The sequence below is a fragment of the Hevea brasiliensis genome, chromosome 7 (genome assembly GCF_030052815.1).
Source record: "Hevea brasiliensis isolate MT/VB/25A 57/8 chromosome 7, ASM3005281v1, whole genome shotgun sequence".
Taxonomy (NCBI): Eukaryota; Viridiplantae; Streptophyta; class Magnoliopsida; order Malpighiales; family Euphorbiaceae; genus Hevea; species Hevea brasiliensis.
The window spans coordinates 8,781,067-8,803,460 of NC_079499.1; the positions used below are offsets into that span (position 1 = coordinate 8,781,067).

The 22,394-nt window shown below is 30.7% G+C and overlaps 2 protein-coding genes across 4 annotated transcripts; one reads left to right on the forward strand and one right to left on the reverse strand.

Annotated features, from left to right (window-relative positions):
* The first annotated feature begins 320 nt into the window (after positions 1 to 320).
* Positions 321 to 4,085, forward strand: LOC110649207 (F-box/LRR-repeat protein 12). Of its 3 annotated transcripts, XM_021803689.2 has the most exons (3): positions 321 to 508; positions 2,535 to 2,679; positions 2,759 to 4,085. In XM_021803689.2, the coding sequence occupies exon 3, from the start codon at positions 2,888 to 2,890 to the stop codon at positions 4,019 to 4,021; it is 1,134 nt and encodes a 377-aa protein (XP_021659381.2). In that variant the 5' UTR covers positions 321 to 508; positions 2,535 to 2,679; positions 2,759 to 2,887; the 3' UTR covers positions 4,022 to 4,085. The 3 variants fall into 3 exon arrangements, with proteins under 3 accessions (XP_021659381.2, XP_021659380.2, XP_058005938.1); XM_021803688.2 differs by having other exon boundaries at positions 2,535 to 4,085; XM_058149955.1 differs by lacking the exons at positions 321 to 508; positions 2,535 to 2,679 and having other exon boundaries at positions 2,885 to 3,031; positions 3,112 to 4,085.
* Positions 4,086 to 5,198: 1,113 nt separating this feature from the next.
* Positions 5,199 to 8,971, reverse strand: LOC110649208 (peroxisomal membrane protein 13). The gene is made up of 5 exons (XM_021803690.2): positions 8,763 to 8,971; positions 7,796 to 8,032; positions 7,213 to 7,508; positions 5,897 to 5,989; positions 5,199 to 5,734 (listed from the first exon to the last, which is right to left on the reverse strand). The coding sequence occupies exons 1-5, from the start codon at positions 8,785 to 8,787 to the stop codon at positions 5,522 to 5,524; spliced, it is 864 nt and encodes a 287-aa protein (XP_021659382.2). The 5' UTR covers positions 8,788 to 8,971; the 3' UTR covers positions 5,199 to 5,521.
* Positions 8,972 to 22,394: the final 13,423 nt, after the last annotated feature.

Consider the following 22,394-nt stretch of genomic DNA (forward strand, 5'->3'; position numbering starts at 1 on the left):
AGATTATATAATTATTTTTATATTTAATAATTAATTTTATAGTCATTTTTATTTAATACTTATACTTTATCAGTTATACATAAAATAAAATAAAAAAATTATTTTAAAATAACTAATTTTAAGACCTTAAATGAAATAATTATTTTGTTACTGTATATAATTGAAGGAATTACATTATCTATTTATAAAAAAATAAAAAATTTATCCATAATTTTTACATATCTAAAGATTAACTTGTAAATTATTATACATAAAAACTTAATTATTTTTAAAATATAATTTATGTTTTTAACAAATCCAAGCAGACTGCACCTCTAAAGTTGAAAAAGACAAAATTTTTACATCCCATTGGTTGAAATCATTCCTTCTCCTAACCAAAACTAACAAACAAATCCCACACCACACTGCTATTAAACTTGCTACTACTAATACTTGATTCACATGGAATCCCAGAACACCATTTTCTGATCGTCTAACGTAGGATGTCCCAAGCTGACGTTTCTTACAGGTAAATCTAATCATCCTCTCGAAGTTATCTGCAATTTTTTTTTTTTTGTTGGGTTTCTGGGTTTTTGTTGATGGTGTGGGTAATTTCAGTTCATAAGATGGATTTTTGCTTTTATTCGTGAAAAGGGTTTCAAGCTGAATGCTAGAATTTTTGTCATTTTATAGAATTGATTTGTATAGAGGAGGGGAAAAAATCCTGCAAATGGAAAAAGGGAACAAGATATTATTCTCTCTGCATGTTTAACTGGTTGTTTTTGATGGATAGTCGTTCACTAAAGGAAATGATAGGAGGCAATAGAAGATCCTGTAGTTTGAAGTCTTGAAAATGTGGATGTAGTTTTTTGTTAGTGTGATTTAGCTGCATTTGCTGTTTTGGATGAATTGGAGGCATCTCTAAGTGGAAGTTCAAGTCTTCTCATAAACTGGCTTGGTTAATCACTAATGTCTGGTTGACTTTTTGATGGTGATTTCTTGATGGGGTTTTTTGGGGCTTTTAATAGAATGGAAACAGGGTATCCAATTTTGTTAACAGTTCTGTTAATATGGGACCCTTTTTATATGTTACTGCAATGGGCTTTATTGAAGAACGAAAAGCTAGGATCTTTGGGTTTTAAATTTTGAAAATCAGGATCTTTATCTGCAATATCTTGATGAAGGATTTTTGCATAAGATTCTCTAATCAAGTTAATCTGTAGGAACCAAGCTATTGTTAAGCTTATGTACAAATATAGTTATATGAATAATTGAACTATAAAGGTTTTTGTTGCTTTATGATGAACTGAACAGTTGGGGTTCTGAGATCATAACTGTGGTTATCCACAATCAGTGCTTGATGTTTCTGCAGAATAAGCAACTGTAGAAAATAATTACTGCAAATCTCCTTGCAGTAATAAATTATGCTTCTCAAGGGAAGAACCTGCAAGTAATTGTTCTTAAATCCGCAAGTGTGTATATCGTCAGAATACACTAAGTTTGTTTAACATGCAATGTATATTATAATGTTGCTTGATAATCGATAATTAAAGTGCTGTTTTGATCCCTAAGGTGTCCTTTATTGTTTCATATTTTAAAAATAAACCTTTTGAGCAATGGTTTGGGGACTTTAATTTTACTTTAATTACTGATTAAGTGATGGAATAGTGATTCAATTAGATTATACTTGGCAGTCATCACTTTGTCTTCTTTTAAAAAAAAATTAATTACTGATTTTTTGTCAAATTTTATAGTTCTAATGTATCAGCAGTATTCGGCTGACACATAGTTAAGGTTGAGTCTGAGGTGTATCAACGTACAATAGATTTTCTGCTACACATTCCAGCCTTTACCACTCAATTCAAAGATTCTGGTCAACATCTTTTCTACATCTAAAATGACATAGTGGAGGTTTCTCAAGACCATTTTAATGCATGAGATATCCAACATTGCGAGCAAGTCCTGTTGGCAATGTACCGACTAAATTGAAGGGAGAAAGTACTACTAGGTTTTTCCTCCTTTGAACTTCAACACCAAGCGGCCTATTTAGGTTCATGATTTGGTAGTTTTTATTTATATTTTTCATGTTTACTTTTCTTTAATATCTGCCTTCAGTTTAGTTTCAAATGTAGTTCCAGTGAGCCCTTTCATTACCTCTCTAGCCTTTTTGCTGACTGATTTTTCAGTCTGCCGAGAATAAAAAATGTGGTTCCAGAAACTATTGTGTCATTATTCTGCAATCTTTCCACCTCTTGGAAGTTAGAAACCTATGTTCAGACAAAGTGGTCCCCTGACACATTATTTCGTCCCCTTTTTTTGGACAAATTGTGGTTCGTCTTGAAGGCCCAATATATTATAAAAAGTTAATAAGACTAAAATACTTGACAGTCAAAAACATCTTAGCAAATTGATTTCTTTTCTGCTATGTCCATGTGACCTTCATTGGTTGTGGTATTTATAAAATGCTCATGATAAGTTTTGTTTCTCTTGATGATATACATTATAATTTGCTTCTTAATACTTGTTTGTGATAACTTTTCCCTTCTCCTTTGCAGCTGTGGGTCTTGTGGATATCCTTTGAGCTTAACATCTTCCGATCGAATCACCTCCAACATAGGTTCTGAATATCACAAATCCATAAAGAAAGGTTTCATCTCCTTCCTTTCTGTTGATCTTAGCCGGTTCACGCAGGTTGATGAGGTAAATTGTCTTCTTTTCAACTGGGGCCATTATTGATCAAAAACTAAACTCCTTTGCCGTAAATGTGGAGCTCATATAGGCTATGGTTATGGAGATTCTGCTGCCTTCTGCAGTTTTGACTCACCCAGCTCATCCAGCACTGCTTATAAAAAGTTTGCCATAAAGATTCGAGCTTTACAACCTTCACAAGAGAGCTAACAAATTTGGCATGGAAGATCATTCAAATGATGTTCTTACCTCTGTCATGCACCTGCCTGATGATTGTCTCATTATTATTTTTCAATGGCTTGGCTCTTGTTCTGATTGTGAATCATTTGGCTTAACTTGCCATCGCTGGTATAATATTCAAAATGTAAGCTGCCATTCCTTACGATTTCCTTCCTGTTTCGCACGCCTTTACTACCTTCATAGTGATTCCTACTGTCTTCATAGGCTGCTTACCCGTTTTCAACATTTGCACCACCTGTCGCTTTCTGGTTGTACGAGGCTACCTAATTCAAGCCTAACCCCATTGCAATTTTATCGTTCAAAGTTGCACTCCCTTCATCTGGATTGCTGTTCTGGAATCACAGATAGTGGACTTTCCCTGGTTGCCACAGGTTCCTCCTCTCTAATGGTTATTAATCTTTCTAAATGCAACATGACTGATGTTGGGTTAGAAACTCTAGCAAATGGTTGCTCAGCTTTGAAGCAAATAAGTCTCTCGTACTGTCCTCTTGTTTCTGACTCTGGACTGAGAGCTCTTTCTCAAGCATGCCATCATCTTCAGACAGTTAAGATATCTTGTTGCAGAAAAATAAATGGCATTGGCCTTACAGGGTGTTCACCAACTTTAGCTTATTTAGATGCAGATTTTTGTAACCTTAAACCAAATGGGATAGTGGGAATTGTTAGCGGAGGAGGGCTTGAGTATCTAAATGTGTCTCATATAAGCCATTGCATTCCTGAAGATGGTTTAGCAGTAATTGGTTCAGGTTTTGCCACAAGGCTTAGAATCCTCTACCTTTGGAATTGCAAAACTGTTGGTGACAAGTCCATCATGGCAATAGCTAAGGGTTGCCCGTTGCTTCAAGAATGGAATTTGGGATCGTGTGATGCAGTCAAGATTTCAGGATGGAAGTCTATAGGGTCCAACTGCAATAAATTGGAGAAACTTCATGTGGATCGCTGCCAGAATTTGTGTGATGATGGGCTGCAGGCTCTCAGAGAAGGGTGCAAAAGGCTCTCAGTTTTATATATCAGCAAGCATTGTCGTCAATTTTCTTCCACTGCACTAGAGGAGTTCAAATTGTATAGAAATAATGTTGACATCAGGGAACAAAAACTAACCATTCAGATGTGAAACCATGATGAGCGTCCCTTATTTGATAAGAAAATTGCCGTTAGAAACTTGAATTTTCTTTTAAGTGACAGGTTTGCATGTTTGGCAAAATTAATGAGCTAATTTTGACCCTTCAAAATCATTAAAAGCTTGGCTTAAAATTATTCTAGATCCTTGAAAATGAAATAAGACTTGAAGAATTTACTATGATAGGCAGAAACATTTCTTTGTATATCAACCTATGAAATTACCCACTACTCTTAGCTTTTTCAAAGAGATTCAAGCATTTCCAATCATCAAAGAACATTTTCAAAATATGTTTGTTCATCAAAATTCTTGATTTACTTGAAATATCATAGGCAACCTGAACGATGTCTCAAATTCGGCAAGTCAAAAATTGAATTCAATTTGATTTAACTAAATGAACACCCTACACATTAAGCCATTTGTTTTCGACGGCAGCCACAATAATATTAACATAAACCATAAAATACACGTAGGACATATATCACTACCCTTTATGTTAGCATTTAAAAGGGTAGCAATCACAAAATAGCTAACACACATGCTCAAAGTTAATCATGATAGTTACGTTTCAAACACAATAGCTAATAACAATGTAAAAACACACTAAAAGATAGTCAAGGCAACTAGAAAACATGTTTTTGTCTTCTTGGCTGGTTTGCCCTGATTGCAAGTGGTTGAATGGGCTCACAGTCAGTGTTTGTCTTTGAGCTACTGTCCCCATTGGTGTCCTTAATCGGAGTGGGCCTAGCTTGTTGCACGGCAGCCTTAGAGCTTCCTGCACCAGATTCTTGTTGAATCTTTGAGGGTAATTGCTTGTCTGAAAATGCTGAACACGCACAAGCAATTTACTAAATAAACAACTCCAAAATCAGATAAAAAAAAAAAAAAAACCAACATCAACACCACCACAACTCTAAGCTGCAGTCCCAACTCCACAGTCTCTACAAATGCGCCCCATTCCCTGTACAACCTGCATGATCAGCCAGGGCAAGACTTCAAAAGTAGATACTTGAGATGGATCACTAGCCGCTGGAAAGAGTTCCTAGACAATAAAGTTGTCGCCACTTTAATTGCATAACAAGATGCAGGCAATATTAGGCCTCTCAAACCACTCTTCACATATAACTTGCATTAAATATATGTACTTAAAAGGCACACAAAGCTATCAGTCTTGCTCCAAATAATAATCATTTATTCAAATATATAATGTTACATCGTCACTTCCAATTATCAAACATCTTTCCTTTCCAACATTTCGGGGTTGCTATGACTTTGGTACAACATCAGCAGGAAGATTTTGGCACAAATGGTGGACGCTGGCCATCTTCACAGAGAGAGAGAGAGAGAGAGAGAGAGAGAGAGAGTTTTATTTCAAGCAAACAACAGACATAATTTAGTGAGCTAACCAAGCAGCTTTGCATCCATATGATCTCCTTGCGTACCACAGCACTCAATTCTATTTTGTTTATCATTTACGAGGTGTGAATTGTTGGCTTAATTAGCACCGTCTCCCCAAACATTATCCCATGCACCGCTTGGAGCACCCTTAGGACCCTCAATGTAGTTTTGATTCCGGTGGGGATTTTGAGGAGCAGGAAGTCCATCAGGCCCTGGTCCTTGAACCTTCCTGGGCTTTGTTTTGATTCCCAACAATCTCAAAACAAATCTGGCCAACTCTCCATACAATAAGCCTGTGCGATCAAAGAGCTGCACAAGACAATACCATGTGTCAATATGTGACATTTAATTCTGATGCCACAGCTCAGTCAAGATTACATTCAGTTACACTAATTGAAGCATTAATTTTATTATAATTTTTTGTCCAAATTACTGAATGGAGAGGTAAATAATAGTTAAAAAGAGCAGAACCTGAAGCAGTGCTGTCATGAACATGTGAAATGCCTGGGTGTTCTGGTCTATCAGAATCGATATCCGGCCAAAAAAGTTCACTACGCCTTGCATCTGCCATCAATGCATACCAAATGATTAGAAATTTACATTTGCAGGTTGTAAAAACACTATTTATTCCATAAACAGATTCTCCATTATTAGTTCAGATAGAATATTAAGCTATAGATCTGAATTGAAGATTTCATTTAGGATCTTTTTTAAGCCTAGAGGATTTGCCCCCTCAAACTCAATAGTCTGATACAACAAAAATTCATGAACAGAAAATCAAGATACCATGACTATTGTGCTTGAAACAATAAAAATCCAGGATAAATTAGACAAATCCCATAAAAAATATTCTATATTCCAAGAGAATGGGAAATTAGGATATTTAGCAAGCATTTCATGCCTGCAACCTGAATCAAATATATATTTCCAAGCTCGAAAAACATTATTTATTGCTTGACAAGTTTTACCGCTATTAGTAGTTTAGATAGCAAAATTAAACAATATGTCCAGCTTGATTATCAAATTTAGTTTTTTTTTTTTATATATAATAAAAAGCTCCAAAAAGTTACTCCCACATTCTGAATAGCTTGGGATGACAGACTAGGTCAACTTGTTACAGTGTAATAGCACATAAAGATACTATTTGAAATCATGCTTTAAATAATCAAACTCTAATCATGGTCCATCAAATTATTCTCAATGAAATATTCTGCATTCAAACAAAATAGAGAATGTGGGCAAGCATTTTCTCCATGTTTACTTGTAGTCAAACCCATTCCCACCTGTTCTTTCCCTTTTTTTTTTTATTTTTTCGGGTTTGTCTATACATGTGGTAAAATGATCTTTGTATTTGCAATTGATAACAGTAATGAAACAAAGCACGGAAATGCAAGATCTAGCAATGATAAGTAACTTTACTCAGACTGGAGGCTTGCTCATAAAAGCACAAGTCTGTCAAAAGATACGAGAACAAGGGACTATCATTTAAATATTATGGACCATCCTTTCAAATTTCCTTCATCTCAAGTATATCAGAGCTCCAAATTAGAACTTAGTTGCAGAATCCACTACTATCTAAAGTTGAATGTAGAAATGTCACCAAGAAGTGTAAGTTTTTCTCTTTATGACAAGCTCAGGGCTCAGGCACTGAACTGGTGATGTTTTTTCCATAAAACAAGGGAGATATTCCTTACAACTCAAAGAAGTTGATGCCAGAGAGGACGAGAGAGAGAGAGAGAGAGAGAGAGAGAGAGAGAAGGATCAACAAAAAAGGAGAGTTTCCTTACCACTCGAAGGAAAGAAATCCAAAAGCCAGGAGGAGATGATGGAGCACCATAGGGGTTATTCGGATCTTGATCACCATATGGGCCCATGCCCATTCCATAACCACCCATTGGACCACCAAAACCACCATTGTACGTTCCCCCACCACCATACATACCGCCTCCATACAGACCACCATAACCTCCTCTATACATGTTATTTCCATACAATCCACCACCATACCCTCCAATTCCACCATATGAAGAACCATACATTCCAGAACCATAACCAGAATTATAATTTAGACCAGAGCCATAGCCTGCATTGGACATGGAAAATAATAAGCTACAGTAGCCTGCATTGGAAATAGAAAATAATAAGCTACATCTATACTAGCACACCAAGAAAGCTGCAGATCACTCCCAGCCCAAAAAGGCTGATATTCTAATGGTGATATGCATTTTCATTTACTGAATAAAGTCCTCAAATATATTCTTCTGCCTAGTTTCCATTGCATTTAGGAATGAGCAAAATTGGATAAAGACAACAAGCATGCCTGAACGCATGCCAGCAGATGTACACTCTTTTAAAGAGATCAAAAAATACCTCCATATGTGCTCCCATATGTTTGCTGCTCCCACGGCCTAGTCGGTACAGGCCTACCAAGAGAATTTCCATTCACAGTTGTATTCTTATTGACAGCTGGAACCATTTCGCCGGGTTTTGCTGTTCCAGATGCCTCAACTACATCACTGGTGCTGCCAGGCGATGAGGGTTTAAAAGGTGTTGGGCCAGATGATGAGGTCCCTGCTCGTTCCCAAGGTTTAGCTGGAGCATTACTACCTGCAATATATTGCAAGGAGTTACGCAACCCGTTGAACATATCTATGACCCAACAATGCTAGTGAATAAGAAAATACAGTTCTCCAAACTTCTATGAGAAGTAAATCAGGATCAGTACTCACGTATCAAACAATATACAATTATAAAACAGCTTACCCTTATAAAAGCCTAATGGCAAACTACATCAAACAGTCAAATAGCTAAGGTGGGTTCTGGAACACCCATCAACGTGGATACGAAAAATAAAATTAGGAGATTAATTTTTTATTAGAATTACTGATTTTTTGATAAATCAATTGGTATTCTCCATTATCATTGGGAATTTCCTTAATTTGCCAGCCAAATTCATTAAAAAAACAAGAAGTCTCAATCTGATTCGAAGAAAATTCAGGCAAGTCATCCTTCGATAAAGCAATGAATTTCCTTAATTTTCAGGGCCAAAAGTCTTGAAACGAGAATTATCAGTCTGGTAACGAAGAAAATTGGGGTAAGTAAGCGTGAGATAAGGTAAGTAACAACCCTATGATATCCAAGCGAAGAATCGAGCCCAGAGATGGACCATCTAATACACAGAGAAACCCTAACAAGGACTCCAAACGCCAAATTGAAACCCCACAATAATTAATCTAGATCTACATTAAAAGATATTAAAGAAGAAAAACTAAAAGAGCATGAATCTTTAGCGAAGCAGAAGGTGAAGAGAGAGAGAGAGAGAGAGAGAGAGAGAAACCTGATGGTTGGGAAGTAGAGTCCATGGACGATGGAAAATTATGGACTTCGATTATCTCTGCGCCCACCTCACACCCAGATAGCGAGAGAGAGAGAGAGAGAGAGAGAGAGAGAACAATCAATAATATTGCCGAATTTTCGATTGGCGATGCTCTTTATCCCATGCGGTGCCGCGTTTTGACCCCTGACCGCCACCTTAACCTTCAGTTTCCTCCACCGGTTTTTTAACTTTATATATATATATATATAATTTAAATGTTAAATATAGCTATAATAACTAATAATCGATAATTAATTTATATTAAATATTTAATAAAATTGTATCTTATTGATATTAATATATAAATAACTAATAAAATCTACCATATAATTTAATTGTTTATTGAGATAAACATATAATTATTAATTTATTATGTTATATAAATTATTTTATTATTAAAATAAAAATAAATAAATAATAAATAATCTAAAAAAATTAATTCAATAACTTAAAAAGAAATAAAAAATAAAAAATTTTGATTTTGATTTAGATTTATACGAAAATTAAAAATATATATTTTAAACATATTATTCTAAAATTTGTTAATAAATTATCTAATATTTTCAAAAAATATATTGAATTTAATTTTAAATTAATTTATAATACTTTTTTATTAATATATATAAATATTGTAATAATATTTTAATGATAATATTAAATAAATCATTTTATCTTTTATTATCATAAAATTTTGTAAAAAAATGAGAAATAAAAAATATAATTATCTATTTAATCTTTTTTATATGATATTTTAATAATATCAGAGGACGTCGTTGGAGCATTAAAAAAGGCTCTAGTTGATCCATCAACTTTTTACGCGTATGCTTTAAATATTAGAGTTATTTTATAATCAATAAAAAAATATAATAATTTATTAACAGTTTTATTTATAAAGCTAATAAAAATGTAACTGATAAAATATTTATTAATGATCAACTACCTTTTAAAAATTAATTAAAAATATTAATTAATTATTTAAATATTTATTAATTATCAACAACATTTAATTGTTGAATTAAATATTTTTAACATTTATTAATTATAATCATAATTTAAAAAATAAGATGTTGAATTGCCAATTATGATAGTTGAATTTTTTTACTCTCATTTTTAAATTCTCTATAGTCTTTTTTATCTTTAATTTTGATTTGAAAATATTAACAATAATTTTTTTATTTTTTATTTGTTTTGAATAAATATAAGTATATTGATTTAATAATAAATGTGACAATGCAAAATATGAAAAATGTTTCAAATATATATTTTTAATAATAAATATAAAACAAATAAAATGTTTATGAAAACATGGTATAATAGTTTATGAACAATTTTATTTATAGAGCTAATAAAAAAAGCAGCTGATAGAATATTTATTAATTATTTTTTCAAAAAATAAATAAAAAATATTAATTTAATTATTTTAATATTTATCCATTATCAACTGCATGTAATAGTGGAGCAAATATCCTTAATATTTATTAAACATAATCATAATTTGAAAAATGAGATGCTGTATTTTTTATTCTCATTTTTAAATTCTCTATAATCTTTTTATCTTTAATTTTAATTTGAAAATATAAACAATAATTTTTTTATTTGTTTTGAATAAATATAAGTATATAGATTTAATAATAATTGTGAAAATGCAAAATATGAAAAATGTTTCAAATATATATTTTTAATAATAAATATAAAACAAATAAAATGTTGCAAAATAAAATGGGGTATTAGCTGTTAAGCCCCTTTAATTATAGATGTAGATTAAATTAAATTGTCAAAATCAACTCTATTTTATTTGTATTTGGGGTGTAAATTAAATTGTGTATAATAAAATGTACTTAAAACAGTATTTAAGAAATTAGAAAAAAAAAAAAAATGATTGGTCACTACCTTACTCCCTAGCGATGGATGCTTGGCATTTTCCACATTGAATAGAATCTCACAATTTTGATGCATAGAAAAAAATATGAAGGGCAAGGAGTATTATTTATTTATTAACGAATATTACATCTATCTAATTTATTTGTGTGACTTTTTAAAAGTTATTTTGTATATAATTATTTATCATTTTGAGAAAATTTAGATGTATTAATTTTTTTTATTAATTTTTCTCATATTTTTATCAAGTACAATAATTATTTTTGTAATTTTTATTTCATTTTATTATTTCCTCTTCTCTATCTTAATTAAATGAGATAAAGGATAATTTCATCAAATTATAGAGAATTTTGTTATAATTAAATGATTTAATTACTTTTTTAATTATCATATAAAAATTTTAAATCACAGCTAAAAGTAGACAGACATATATTATATATCGGATGGGGTATTGATTTTAGGAAACCAGTTGTAGAGTAGTAGTACATGTATGCAAGGATTTTAAATACATGGTAACATCATTAAATAGGTCGAATATTAACATAAATAGTTACAAGCCATTTATGCTCTATATAGGACCTATTTGGTATTACTGTTAAGAGTATTATGAAAAAAAACACTTTTCTAAATATATTAGTTGGAAGGTATTAAAAATTAATTTAAAATTAAATTTGATATGTTTTAGTAATAAGAACTCCAAAATAATAAAATAAATTTTCTGATATTATTTTTTTAACAGTATATAAAATTATATTTATTTCTAAAAAAATGTTTTTTGACTTAGTACCTCAATGCCAAATAAGGCTATAGTCTCCTTGAATATAAGTTTCAAAAACTTATTTTAGTAAGCTGATCAGACTATTTAAACTAGGTCGAATTGATTGATTTGTCGATTACACAGCCAAGTTGATTAAGTTAATCTTAATTTTTAAAATTTCAAGTTGTTATCAAAATTGAATTTGTTATTAATCCAATTTCTGATTAAATCGATCCGAACAACCGGTACTATTCAATTTTGAAAACAACGTATGTGTACTTGTCTAGCTAGGGGAAGTTTTAGTGCACAAACAATTCAAAAAAAAATTATATATAGGCTTGTTTTCAATGCAAGACAATAAATGGTTGGGTGGATTGCCTTTAACTTTACCTTCTCTTAGATATTTCAGCTACCGAAAATGTTGCAATTAGTTCAACAAGAAAGATCTATTCCATGTATTTTTGGAAAGTGCACTGGATAAAAAAGTTATGATCATCACCTGTCTTCTTTTGCACTCATACTCATCTACCTAATCATTTTTGTACTCTGAACATTTAGAATTCATTACAAAACAAAGATGGGATTCTTCCAACTTCCTAATGCATCTCAATTTAGTGTAATATACTTCCTTTCTACAGTCAAGATAGTTAAAAGCATAAAGCGCAATCAAAGTAATAAGTCACCCCATCATTTAGGGGGCAAAAAAAATACCCACATCATTGAAAGAAGCGTAAAATTATTAAAGGAATAACTAATAATATATTTCTCTAAATAAAATTTAAACCTTTAAAAAATCATCAAACATCTAAAAGTTTTTAGCATTCAAGTTCATAATTATAACTCGAGATCTTCACTAAATTTCCCATCAAAGTAATCAATCTCAACATCTTCCAACATTGACCTTGAAATTGAGGCTCATTGTACCTTTTTTTTTTTTTTTTTAACTTTTAGAACAAAAAGCCCTCATTTCACTAAATGTTCTTCGCTTTGCATATGTAAAAGTGCTTTTCTATATATCACTATGCCTTTGTGCTTTAGTGAGTGCTTTTGACTACATTGTTTATAGCCATTAATGTTGTGGAAAGTTTGGTGTTGCTGTCATAATTTGGGTCACATGTTTGAACTAAAATTTCCAATATATAGAAAATATGAAAAGGTAAAAAAACTATGAAACATGATTTTTTTTTTTATTCAACCATGCAACATTTCTGAAAAACCAAGGGGCTTATAGTATTTCAAAGGTAACATGAATATGACTTAAAACTATAAACACTAACCTAACATAACAATATAAACTCAAATGGCTTGAGCAACAAAGGACTCCAATAGAATTGTCACCAAGTCATTTCAGTTAAGATCTAGCCTTCAACTTGCCAGAGAGAAAAGTATGATTCGATCAATAAACATCTTACTCAAAATTGAAGCGCAAAAAATATCCTATAAATGAAGCAATTCTTAAATAAACAACTAACTTTGCCATTAGATCAATAGCCAAGTGGCTAGATTTGTAATGCTGGGTTCAAACCCTAATATTCTAATCCCCTACCTTGAGTCAAAATAAACAAATAAATGACCAACTCTCTGCCTCCTGCACCCCTTTTCAATGCATACATGCACACATCATTCTCTAAATTTTCTATAGTATCAATTAATGTTTTAAAAACTGCCCATTCATTGGAACTAAGTCGTGGAGAGAACTAAAGGTCAAAACTCAAAAATACAACTGAAGTTGTATCAGGGGCTGACTTGATGAAATTGGTAGAAAGTAAAATTTAACAAGTATAATTGTTTCAGCTTATTTGTTTATTCATACGGTGAACTACCATTTATCACCAAAAAGGATATATATTTTGCGTAGTTAAATTCTGACTAATTCTTTTAAGTTTTTGTGTTTAAATTGAACTTTCATAAGTGTTCAAATTGTGAGAAACTGTTATCTAAGAACAACTCTCTCACATTTCTGTCGGGCATGTGGGATCCACTTACTTTGTGAGATGTCTCGCTCATAAACTATTTCTAACTAATAATTGACCTTTGGTTATAGTCTTTACTACAGTTCCGCCTCAAATAGTTAAACTACCTTTAAATAATTAAGGTGTTGATTAGGATTCCATACAGAATACTTTTAAAAAAAGAAAAATTCTAACCAGAGACTGTATGTACACAATAAATATAATTATTTTAGCTTCAGTACATGGAATCATGGATGCCTAACGGCAACAAGTGCACGAAGTTAGCTTGCTTGAGCTAAGTTCAACCCTTCCACCGCAACCCAAAGAAAGTGTTATTTTCTGCTAAGTAAGATAAAATGATCTCATATGCTGCTTCCTAGTAAAGTGAGACATCACTCTACATAGGTCAGTTCTTATATGAGTTCACCAAGTTCACAAGTTAACTTGTTAATTGTTAGGGTGCTCAGGTTTGCCCAGTTGTTGGCCATTTAGGTATTTAGCTGTTTTCTATGAATATACCCATAACTGTTTCTAGTTATCCCAGTTTAAGTGTTTAACCAACTAGTCTAGTCTAAGGTTTGAAAACATGGGTATGTAGCTTTATCCATGTAAAATTGCATTCCCTCGCAACCCCGCCCCAAAAAAAAAAAAAAAAAAAAAAACATCAACAACAATAAAAACCACATCCTTTTTTTTATTTTTTTTTTCTTTTCTAAAAATACAACAAGAAGTAATGTTATTAGTATTCTTAACTGAAACCTAATTCTTACTTATTGGTAGACTCTTGCTCCATTTCCATCAATTTGTTGATAACTCTCTCACTAACAGAAAGGATTGGCAGGAAAATTGTAATTTTACAAATGGGAGAAAAAGCCATTAGTCTTCTTCAAATTGAATTAGAGCAAAGGATTAATGCCTATTATGGTTGGTATCATGTTGCATTTTCCCCTTCCGTCACTTAGGACAAGCTACAAATAAATGCTAAATCCCAACTTCAGCACATAATGTAATCTCATAACATAACATAATTCTAACACTACAACAACATCAAAATTGCATTCATCAAAATTTATTGAAACAATGAAGAGAGAACTAGAAGATTTCTCCCTTAGATTGATGCCGAAACAACTCATAATCTAAAATCTTGTCTAATTTTCAAAATTTTTTTCCACCCTTATCTTTTCTGGGTTCACGGTTTAAAAAGAAGCATAGCAAGTAAAAGACAAACCAACCTGAGTCGGATTTAAGTTTTGGGAAGAGATAGACTCGAGATTCAAAACTCTAGCTTCAAGGGCATCAAAAGTCTGCTTCGTCCATCATATGTAAAACATAAACAATCAAAGACTTTGTGAAGCCAATTGCGAGAGAGAGAGAGAGAGAGAGAGAGAGAGAGAGAGAGAGAGAAAAGAAATCAGTATAAAGAAATAGGAGACGATGAGTTTACTTGAGAAGAAAGGGCATATCTATCAGCCCAAAGATCTCTCCAAATGAAATGGCCTATTGCAGCTGCTGAGACAGATAATCCCACTATGAACCAAAGCAACCGAAAGGGCATATCTATCAGCCCAAAGATCTCTCCAAACAAAATGACCTATTGCCGCCGCTGAGACAGATAATTCCAGTATGAACCAAAGCAACTGAGTTCTTAGCTTGTTCTTACCTTCTCGAAATGGAGACAAGTTGAGAATTGTGAGAGAGAGAAAGAGAGAGAGAGAGAGAGAGAGAGAGAGAGAGAGAGAGGTGCACAAAATACTATTTGACGTATTTTGGCCAGCATTTCTACTCCTTTTAAAAAAAAATTTGCATTTGAACTATTTTCTACATTTTGGTAAGCATTTCTGCTCTTAATTTTAAAAAATGCTTTTTTTTTAATTTAATGGAAACCAATAAGTAAAGTAATAATTAATGAGCCACTTGACCGGAGAAAGTCATTTTCTTTCTAGGTGAATTATCTTGAAATAAGTAATTAAATAAATTTAGACTATTATCATTAAAATTATTATTGATAAAATTATTTTTTAAATATGTAACACCCCTCATCTTACTACAGTGTAGCTGAGCAAAGTGTGCTACATTCGGTGCCGGAGTACCCTATCTTATCTTACTTTATTCTTTTAATAATTTGATCTCGTTATATTTTAATATCAATTATTTTTCTATGGAGAAACCAGCGGAGTTTCCCCTATTTTATTAGTTGGCGTATTTCACCATTCACCTGCTTGAAATTTTCAATAATATTTTACAATAAAAATCTCATTAATTATTCTCATAGCCATCTCATAATTCACATCTCATTTATATATATTAATTTCACATTCATTTCCATGCATTTCCATTCATGCATAATTTATATATATAAATTCTCAAGTTTCATTAATTTACATGATTTACAGACTGATTACATAAATTCATAATTTACATGATCTACAAATTAATTATAGTTCTATAATCTATATTTCAACATACAATTCATAGTTTACATTACAAATAATAACTGATTATAATGTACAAAATATATAATATGATCTATATGGGCCCTATCTACATGCATTGCTGAGGAGGTGACAACCTTGAACACTCTGCAGATCAGAACTCCAAAATCTCTGTTTGGTATTCACCGGGCTTTAACTTCAATACCTGCGCGAGGAAAAAAATCCATCGCGCTAAGCATTGCTGCTTAGTGGTACAATAATATAATAAGTAAAAATAATTGGAGCATATTTTCTATCCTCAAGAATTTTACTGGGTTCATATGAAATTTTCCATACAATATATATTTCGTAATTTATGTTGCTCTCTCTAGAATCGCTTCTTTCATAAGTTTACAATAATCATTTATATAATGTACAAATAAATCTAAAATTTATACTTATACTTATATTCTTATGAAAGTCACATTTGTAATGTTATTTAAGTTATAATTCTTCTACTAGTCTTTTTATCACTTCCTTGATACTTTCTAAGTTGTTTATAATCATTTCAAAATATTTAAAATTTTTAGAACTAATTTAATTTACTTTAGACCCTTCTAAGAAACAAAAATTTGAAGCTAATCTAATTTATTTCAGAAATTTTTTCTCATTTATTTGCTTTCTAGCATTTTTAATTGCTAATATTCATAACTTATTTTAATAAATTAGACTGTCCAAGTAACCTATGACAGACTAACTAAACTGGATAACAGGTCGTTGGCACTGGACACCGCGGTGCCTCGGGCTGTCATACCATGGGACACAGAACGTCAACCACGTATGCAGTCAGTATAGCTGAAAAGTCATGATAACACATAATCGGGCATAAAAGCCATGAGTGCAGACATAAAGCCATGAATACAGGCATAAAGCCTTTCGCAGTACTGCTAAAACAATACCCTATTGGCATGCCAAACTATCCAATCTTACACACATGTCTAGGCAATACAAGGGCACATAATATCATTAAATATTAATATATTGTGTTTTATGACTTCATTATTTCATGATAAATTTCAATTATAATTTATACATTCATTTGATCATTTATATGATCACAATTTACATCAATTATCCTCTTATACCATTGTACTCAAAGTACTTTTCCTTTCTACAATAATGAGAACTAATGTCATATTCATACATTAATATAGTTCATTTATTCATTCATTATGTTATTCATATTGATCATAATTCAAAACAATGGTTCACATGTACCATTGTATTCAAAATATTTTTCCTTTCTCATTTATTCATTTTATGAATTCTATTTGTGATGGGCATATAAGCCCTAACTACCTATTCACATCAATTAGGTGGCTTACTTTTCATGTTTCAAGCAATCCATAAACATTTCATGGATTTTAAATTTATGGCCTTAATTTCCCTTTAACAATATAGTTCTTACACTTTGTGTCTTTGTACTACTATTCACATTACTATTCACTCAAATTGTTGACTTTTTAATATATAATAAATTTCTTGAACTTAAGTTCTCCAAGATACCACATTTTGCATTCTAAAGTTGTTGGTATTGGTTGTCAATACCATTTCAAAGCTTAGTGTTGGTTACTTTACAATTTTCAGATTTCAAGCACTAAATTTACTGTTCCATTAGTTATTTGTACAGTAGGAATTTGGCAAAATTGTCTTCATGAAAGTTATTCCTTATTGTGTCTAGATACATTTCTTTTTTTGAATCACTGCATTTAGAGTATTGTAGCTCAAGTTATGATCATTTTACCATAACTAGCCGGATTGACCTGTACCCAGAATTTCTGGGCAATTTGGTTCTGCCAGATTTGGTGACCTAAGTTTGGTTGGCAATTTGACTAGGTTATGGTTAGAATTAGGATTTGTGTTCTTCATGAAAGTTGCAGGTCTATGTCTCAGCTTTCTGTTGGTAAAATTTCAGGTCAATTGGACTTTTCTACACTGAGTTATGACCAAGTGAATAAATACTATTCACTTAGTCATTTTGCCTAGGCAGAATACAAGTCACCGGGATTAGGACAATTTTTAGGTCAACTTGGTTTAGTTTTCTGGGCAGTGTTTATTCACCAAAGTTGTGTCATTATATGTCTAGTTTTATGTCCAATTTGTCATGCACCAATTGAACCTATACAACTCCATTTATAGCTGCCAAAACCTGCTGGACTCATAACCAGTTCTGCAGGTCACCAAGGGCAGCATGCCTAAACTCAACTCCATTATCCTTACTCACTTCAATTCCTCCTCACACACATTCAAATGGTCACTAATTGACCATTACAAGGTTAATAAACCATTTCATAAGCAAACTCCAATTTTTTCACAAACCCTAATTCTCAAGTGTCCATTTCATGCTTTTTATGTCATCTAAAACATCCAACACACATAGTTTAACATCTAACTCAAGTTATCTTATCACAAACCACTTCTAAACAATTCAAGTCATACAAATCAATAAATCTCATCTTTCTCCCATGGCTGCGAATTTTCATACACACTTCAATATAATTGTTTTGTTTAATTTTACAACAAATTCTAATTTAACTTGTCTTCCTAACAAAGATTAAAAGATATAGAAGTGAGTATAGACACTAACCTTGTTGAGCACTCTCTTGGCTTGTTGAAACCTTAGAATTTTCTTCACTTTATGATAATCAAAATGTTACTCTTGATGTAGGGATTAATTTTTGTGAAGAGTGTATAAGGTTTTGAGGTGGTTTTGGGGTAGAACACAAGCTTGAAGTGTGCTCCAATGGAAGTTTCTCTCTTCTCACTTTCTCTTCTTCTCTTGTTACGGCTGCCCATGGTGAAGATGCAGATTGGTTTGTCAATTTGTCTCATTTATTTCCTTTTTAATTGGTTTTTAATGGCTTGTTGCAAGGTGATTGGGTGAGACCTAACTAATGACATCATGTGATGTCATATTTCCCATTTAATTTATTTCTTTTTCTTTTCTTTTCTACTCATTTTTAATTTAATTTTTAACAATATTTATTCATATTTTATGTCATAATAATTATTTACTTAACTGGACAAGTCAGTCAAAAATCATCTCTGAAGACGAAATGACCAAAATGTTATCCGTTTGGCTTAACTGACTAAAATTGTCTGTACCGATTGAAAAATTTTTTCAAACCTTTTTTTGGCATTCAAATGCCATAGAAACCTCAATGATTCTTCTCTGAAGTCTCAAAAATTATTTATGAATTTTCTCCCGGATTTAGGGCTTCTAGTTGCGAAGACCGCAACTTCCCACTGGGTTACCCATCACAAGGGCACTGGCTCATTTAACTTGGTTGTATTTTATTTCTAAAATTTTTTCTAAATTTTTTTTTATTAATATTTGAGTTAATTATGGTTCCTCACTCTAGTCTAAATATTTTTCCAAGCGTTATAACTGTACAGACCGACATCGATCACCGGAACAGTAGAATGTGCGAAATTGCTACAATAGTGAGGGTGTTACAAAATATATTAGTTAGAGAATATTAAAAATAATTTAAAATTAAATTTGATAAATTTTAGCTATAAAAATACTAAAATAATAAAATATTTTTTTAAATAGCTTTTTTTCAAACTACTTTTTTCAACAGTATCTAAAATAATACATTTATTCATAAAAACAATAGACACTCCAAATTCAATGCCAAATAGGCACTTAACCTCGAGACCTCCCACTTCCTATATTTTATAAATTTAGCCATTAATCTAAACTTATATATGTGTGTGTGTGAAAATTTAGCCATTAGTATGACTTGATCAAGTAATTAAAATTATATTACTCACTTACATAATCAATCTTAAATCTTTTAATTATTAAAAAATAAAAATTATTAACTTTTTCATATCTGTTGCAATAATTTTTTTTTAACGTACTCTTTCCCTCTGTTTTTTTTTTCTAATAATTAATTTGTGCTAATTGCTAAAAATCTAATAAGAAATGCAAAACTACTAATGTTACTTTTCTTGTTCTTTCTTCTTATTATATCCCTGCAGCAATTTCCATATATTATCATATAAAGTATCAATACCAGTCAAATTTAAGTAAACAAGTTAATTCATTTAAGTTAAAAGCCATTAATTAAACAGTAGACCAAATGCACAAATTAATTTCTAAATTATTTGAGAAAAGTCTATTCAATTACTAATCATATACTCTATCTGTCATATTTATATTTTGTATAATGATTAAAAAATTAATCTGAATTTTTTTTTAAAAATATATATTAATAATTATTAAATTATCTTTTATTTCATTTAATTATTTTAATTTATTAGTTTTAAAAATTATATAAATATTTATTAAATTTTATAAAGATAAAAATAAAATTAAAAAAATAATTTATATTTTTTAGTATTCTAAATACTTTAATAAAAAAATTTAAATACGATAAATAAAAATAAATAAATGAAATATATTTTAACTTATTACCTTGTACGTTTTTATTTTTATTTATGATATTGTTAATTTTTTTTTAAATAATCAGGAAGCACAATTTTCCAAACTTAATATAAATAATTAAATAAATTATTAAATTTAATCCATTAGAAAATGAAAAAAATTTAAAGTGATATATTAAATATTTTTCATTAATAAATTTAAAAAATTATGCTAATTGGATATAAAATTAAAAAATGAATACAATAGGTCAAAAATCAAATTTCAAGGGTGTAATAGGTTAAAAAAAATGCACTAAATTTTTCTAATAGTTTAATAACTAATTTATATATTAAATTATTAGAAGTACATAAATATTTTTAAATAATTATTTAATTTTAGAAATTAAAAAATATAACATAATTTTGGTTATAAAAAAGTCATAATTTTTAATTTGAAAAATATAAAATTTGTTATTAAGGAAATAAGTAGAAAACAGCTCAAAACTGTTTTCCAAATATTACTAATTTTCCAATTCTTCATTTAGAAAATTGGCACATATGAACAAGAAAATCTAATTTTCAATTTTCTTAAAAATTCTTATAAAAAAAATTACCTCAAATATTAATAAAAATAAAGATCTTGGAGTCTTAATTCTCACTTATTCTTTGGGACATATATATGCTTAATTATTAAAATCCTTAAAATTAAATTAACTGTGTTTGTATGAGAAATTTAAGTTGCTCTCATGTGTATGAAAAGATCACACATGCACATAAGCCAAAGAAACATAAAATTAAATAACATGACATAGCACCAACTTGTTATAACTTTTTGCATCTCAAAACACACAAGATTAATTACAAGTGATTGCTATCATGAAATCTTGTCTTGGTCTCTTAATAGTGCTCTGATTACTTCTACAGTTGGAATAAAGAAAGAAAATGAAGGTATAATTACAAGATATACAATAGTATGTAAGACGCATAGAAGTATGATCTATAAATGCATTCAACACTTGGGGTGAACATCGATCGGTTGAATTCAGTTTAGCAAACTGAAAAAATCAAATAAACGTTATTCCTAGAAATTGAGGGATGGAAGAAAATGTTGTTCCTTGTCTCTCAATTTCTAGGAACTCTAAATCAAGTTTTCAAATCTGAGTGCATTGCCTGCACTCAAATAATAATGTTCCTAGCCATCATAAGGCCATTGTTTGTGACCATTTACTTAGCCTTCCTTTTCAAGGACCAATAATAAAAATTTTTGAGTAAATATGCATTTAAATATTCAAACCATTGTGTTTATAACTTACTCAAAAGCACATATAATAAGGAATATATATATATATCATTCAAAGCTTAGTGTTTATTAGATAATTAACCAAAGCAAAATGTTCTGAAGTTAAAACTTCAATCAAAATATGAATACACCCACAGTAAAGAAATCCAGTTCAGATTTTCTAGTCCTTATTCAAAAACCATAGTCATACTAGAAATGAGCGAAACCACAAGGCACTACTCATTTTTGTTATTATTATTACTACTACTGCTCTCCTGATCATCTTGGTGGTGAGGAATGGGATTTGGAATATTAGGGTTTGCTTCCATAAATGGTGGATTCTGATCTTGCAGCTCCTGCTGATGAAGAAAATGCTCATGATCTGAATGTTGAAGTTGCCATGGAAACTGTTGGCCAGCATTATTCAGCTCTTGAAGCTGCTGATATGGATTTGGAACTTGTACTTGGAAATTCAGATTCTGTCCATAATTTCCACTCGTACTGTTGTTGTTCAACATCATTCCCTGATTCTGACCCATTTGTGCCAGCAATCTCAAATGTTGAATCTCATTTCTTACTTCTTCATTCAGTTCTATTATGATACATAATTAAAAAATGTATTATTATTTATTTTTAGAAATATTTAATGCAATATTAATTCAACTCTGGCTTATCTTATAATGGCACTAGATTCTTTATAAGATTATGAGTTCTTGAGTTTAAACTTTGGATGAAAATTAAAAAAATAATACAATATTAAGCCAATTTAATTGTCATAAAAATTAATGAAAAAATGGAGAATGGATCAATCCAATGCAAGAAAATGTGAGGAAAAAATAACATACATTTACAGATAATTAAAGAAAAGAAAAGATAAAAAATTCC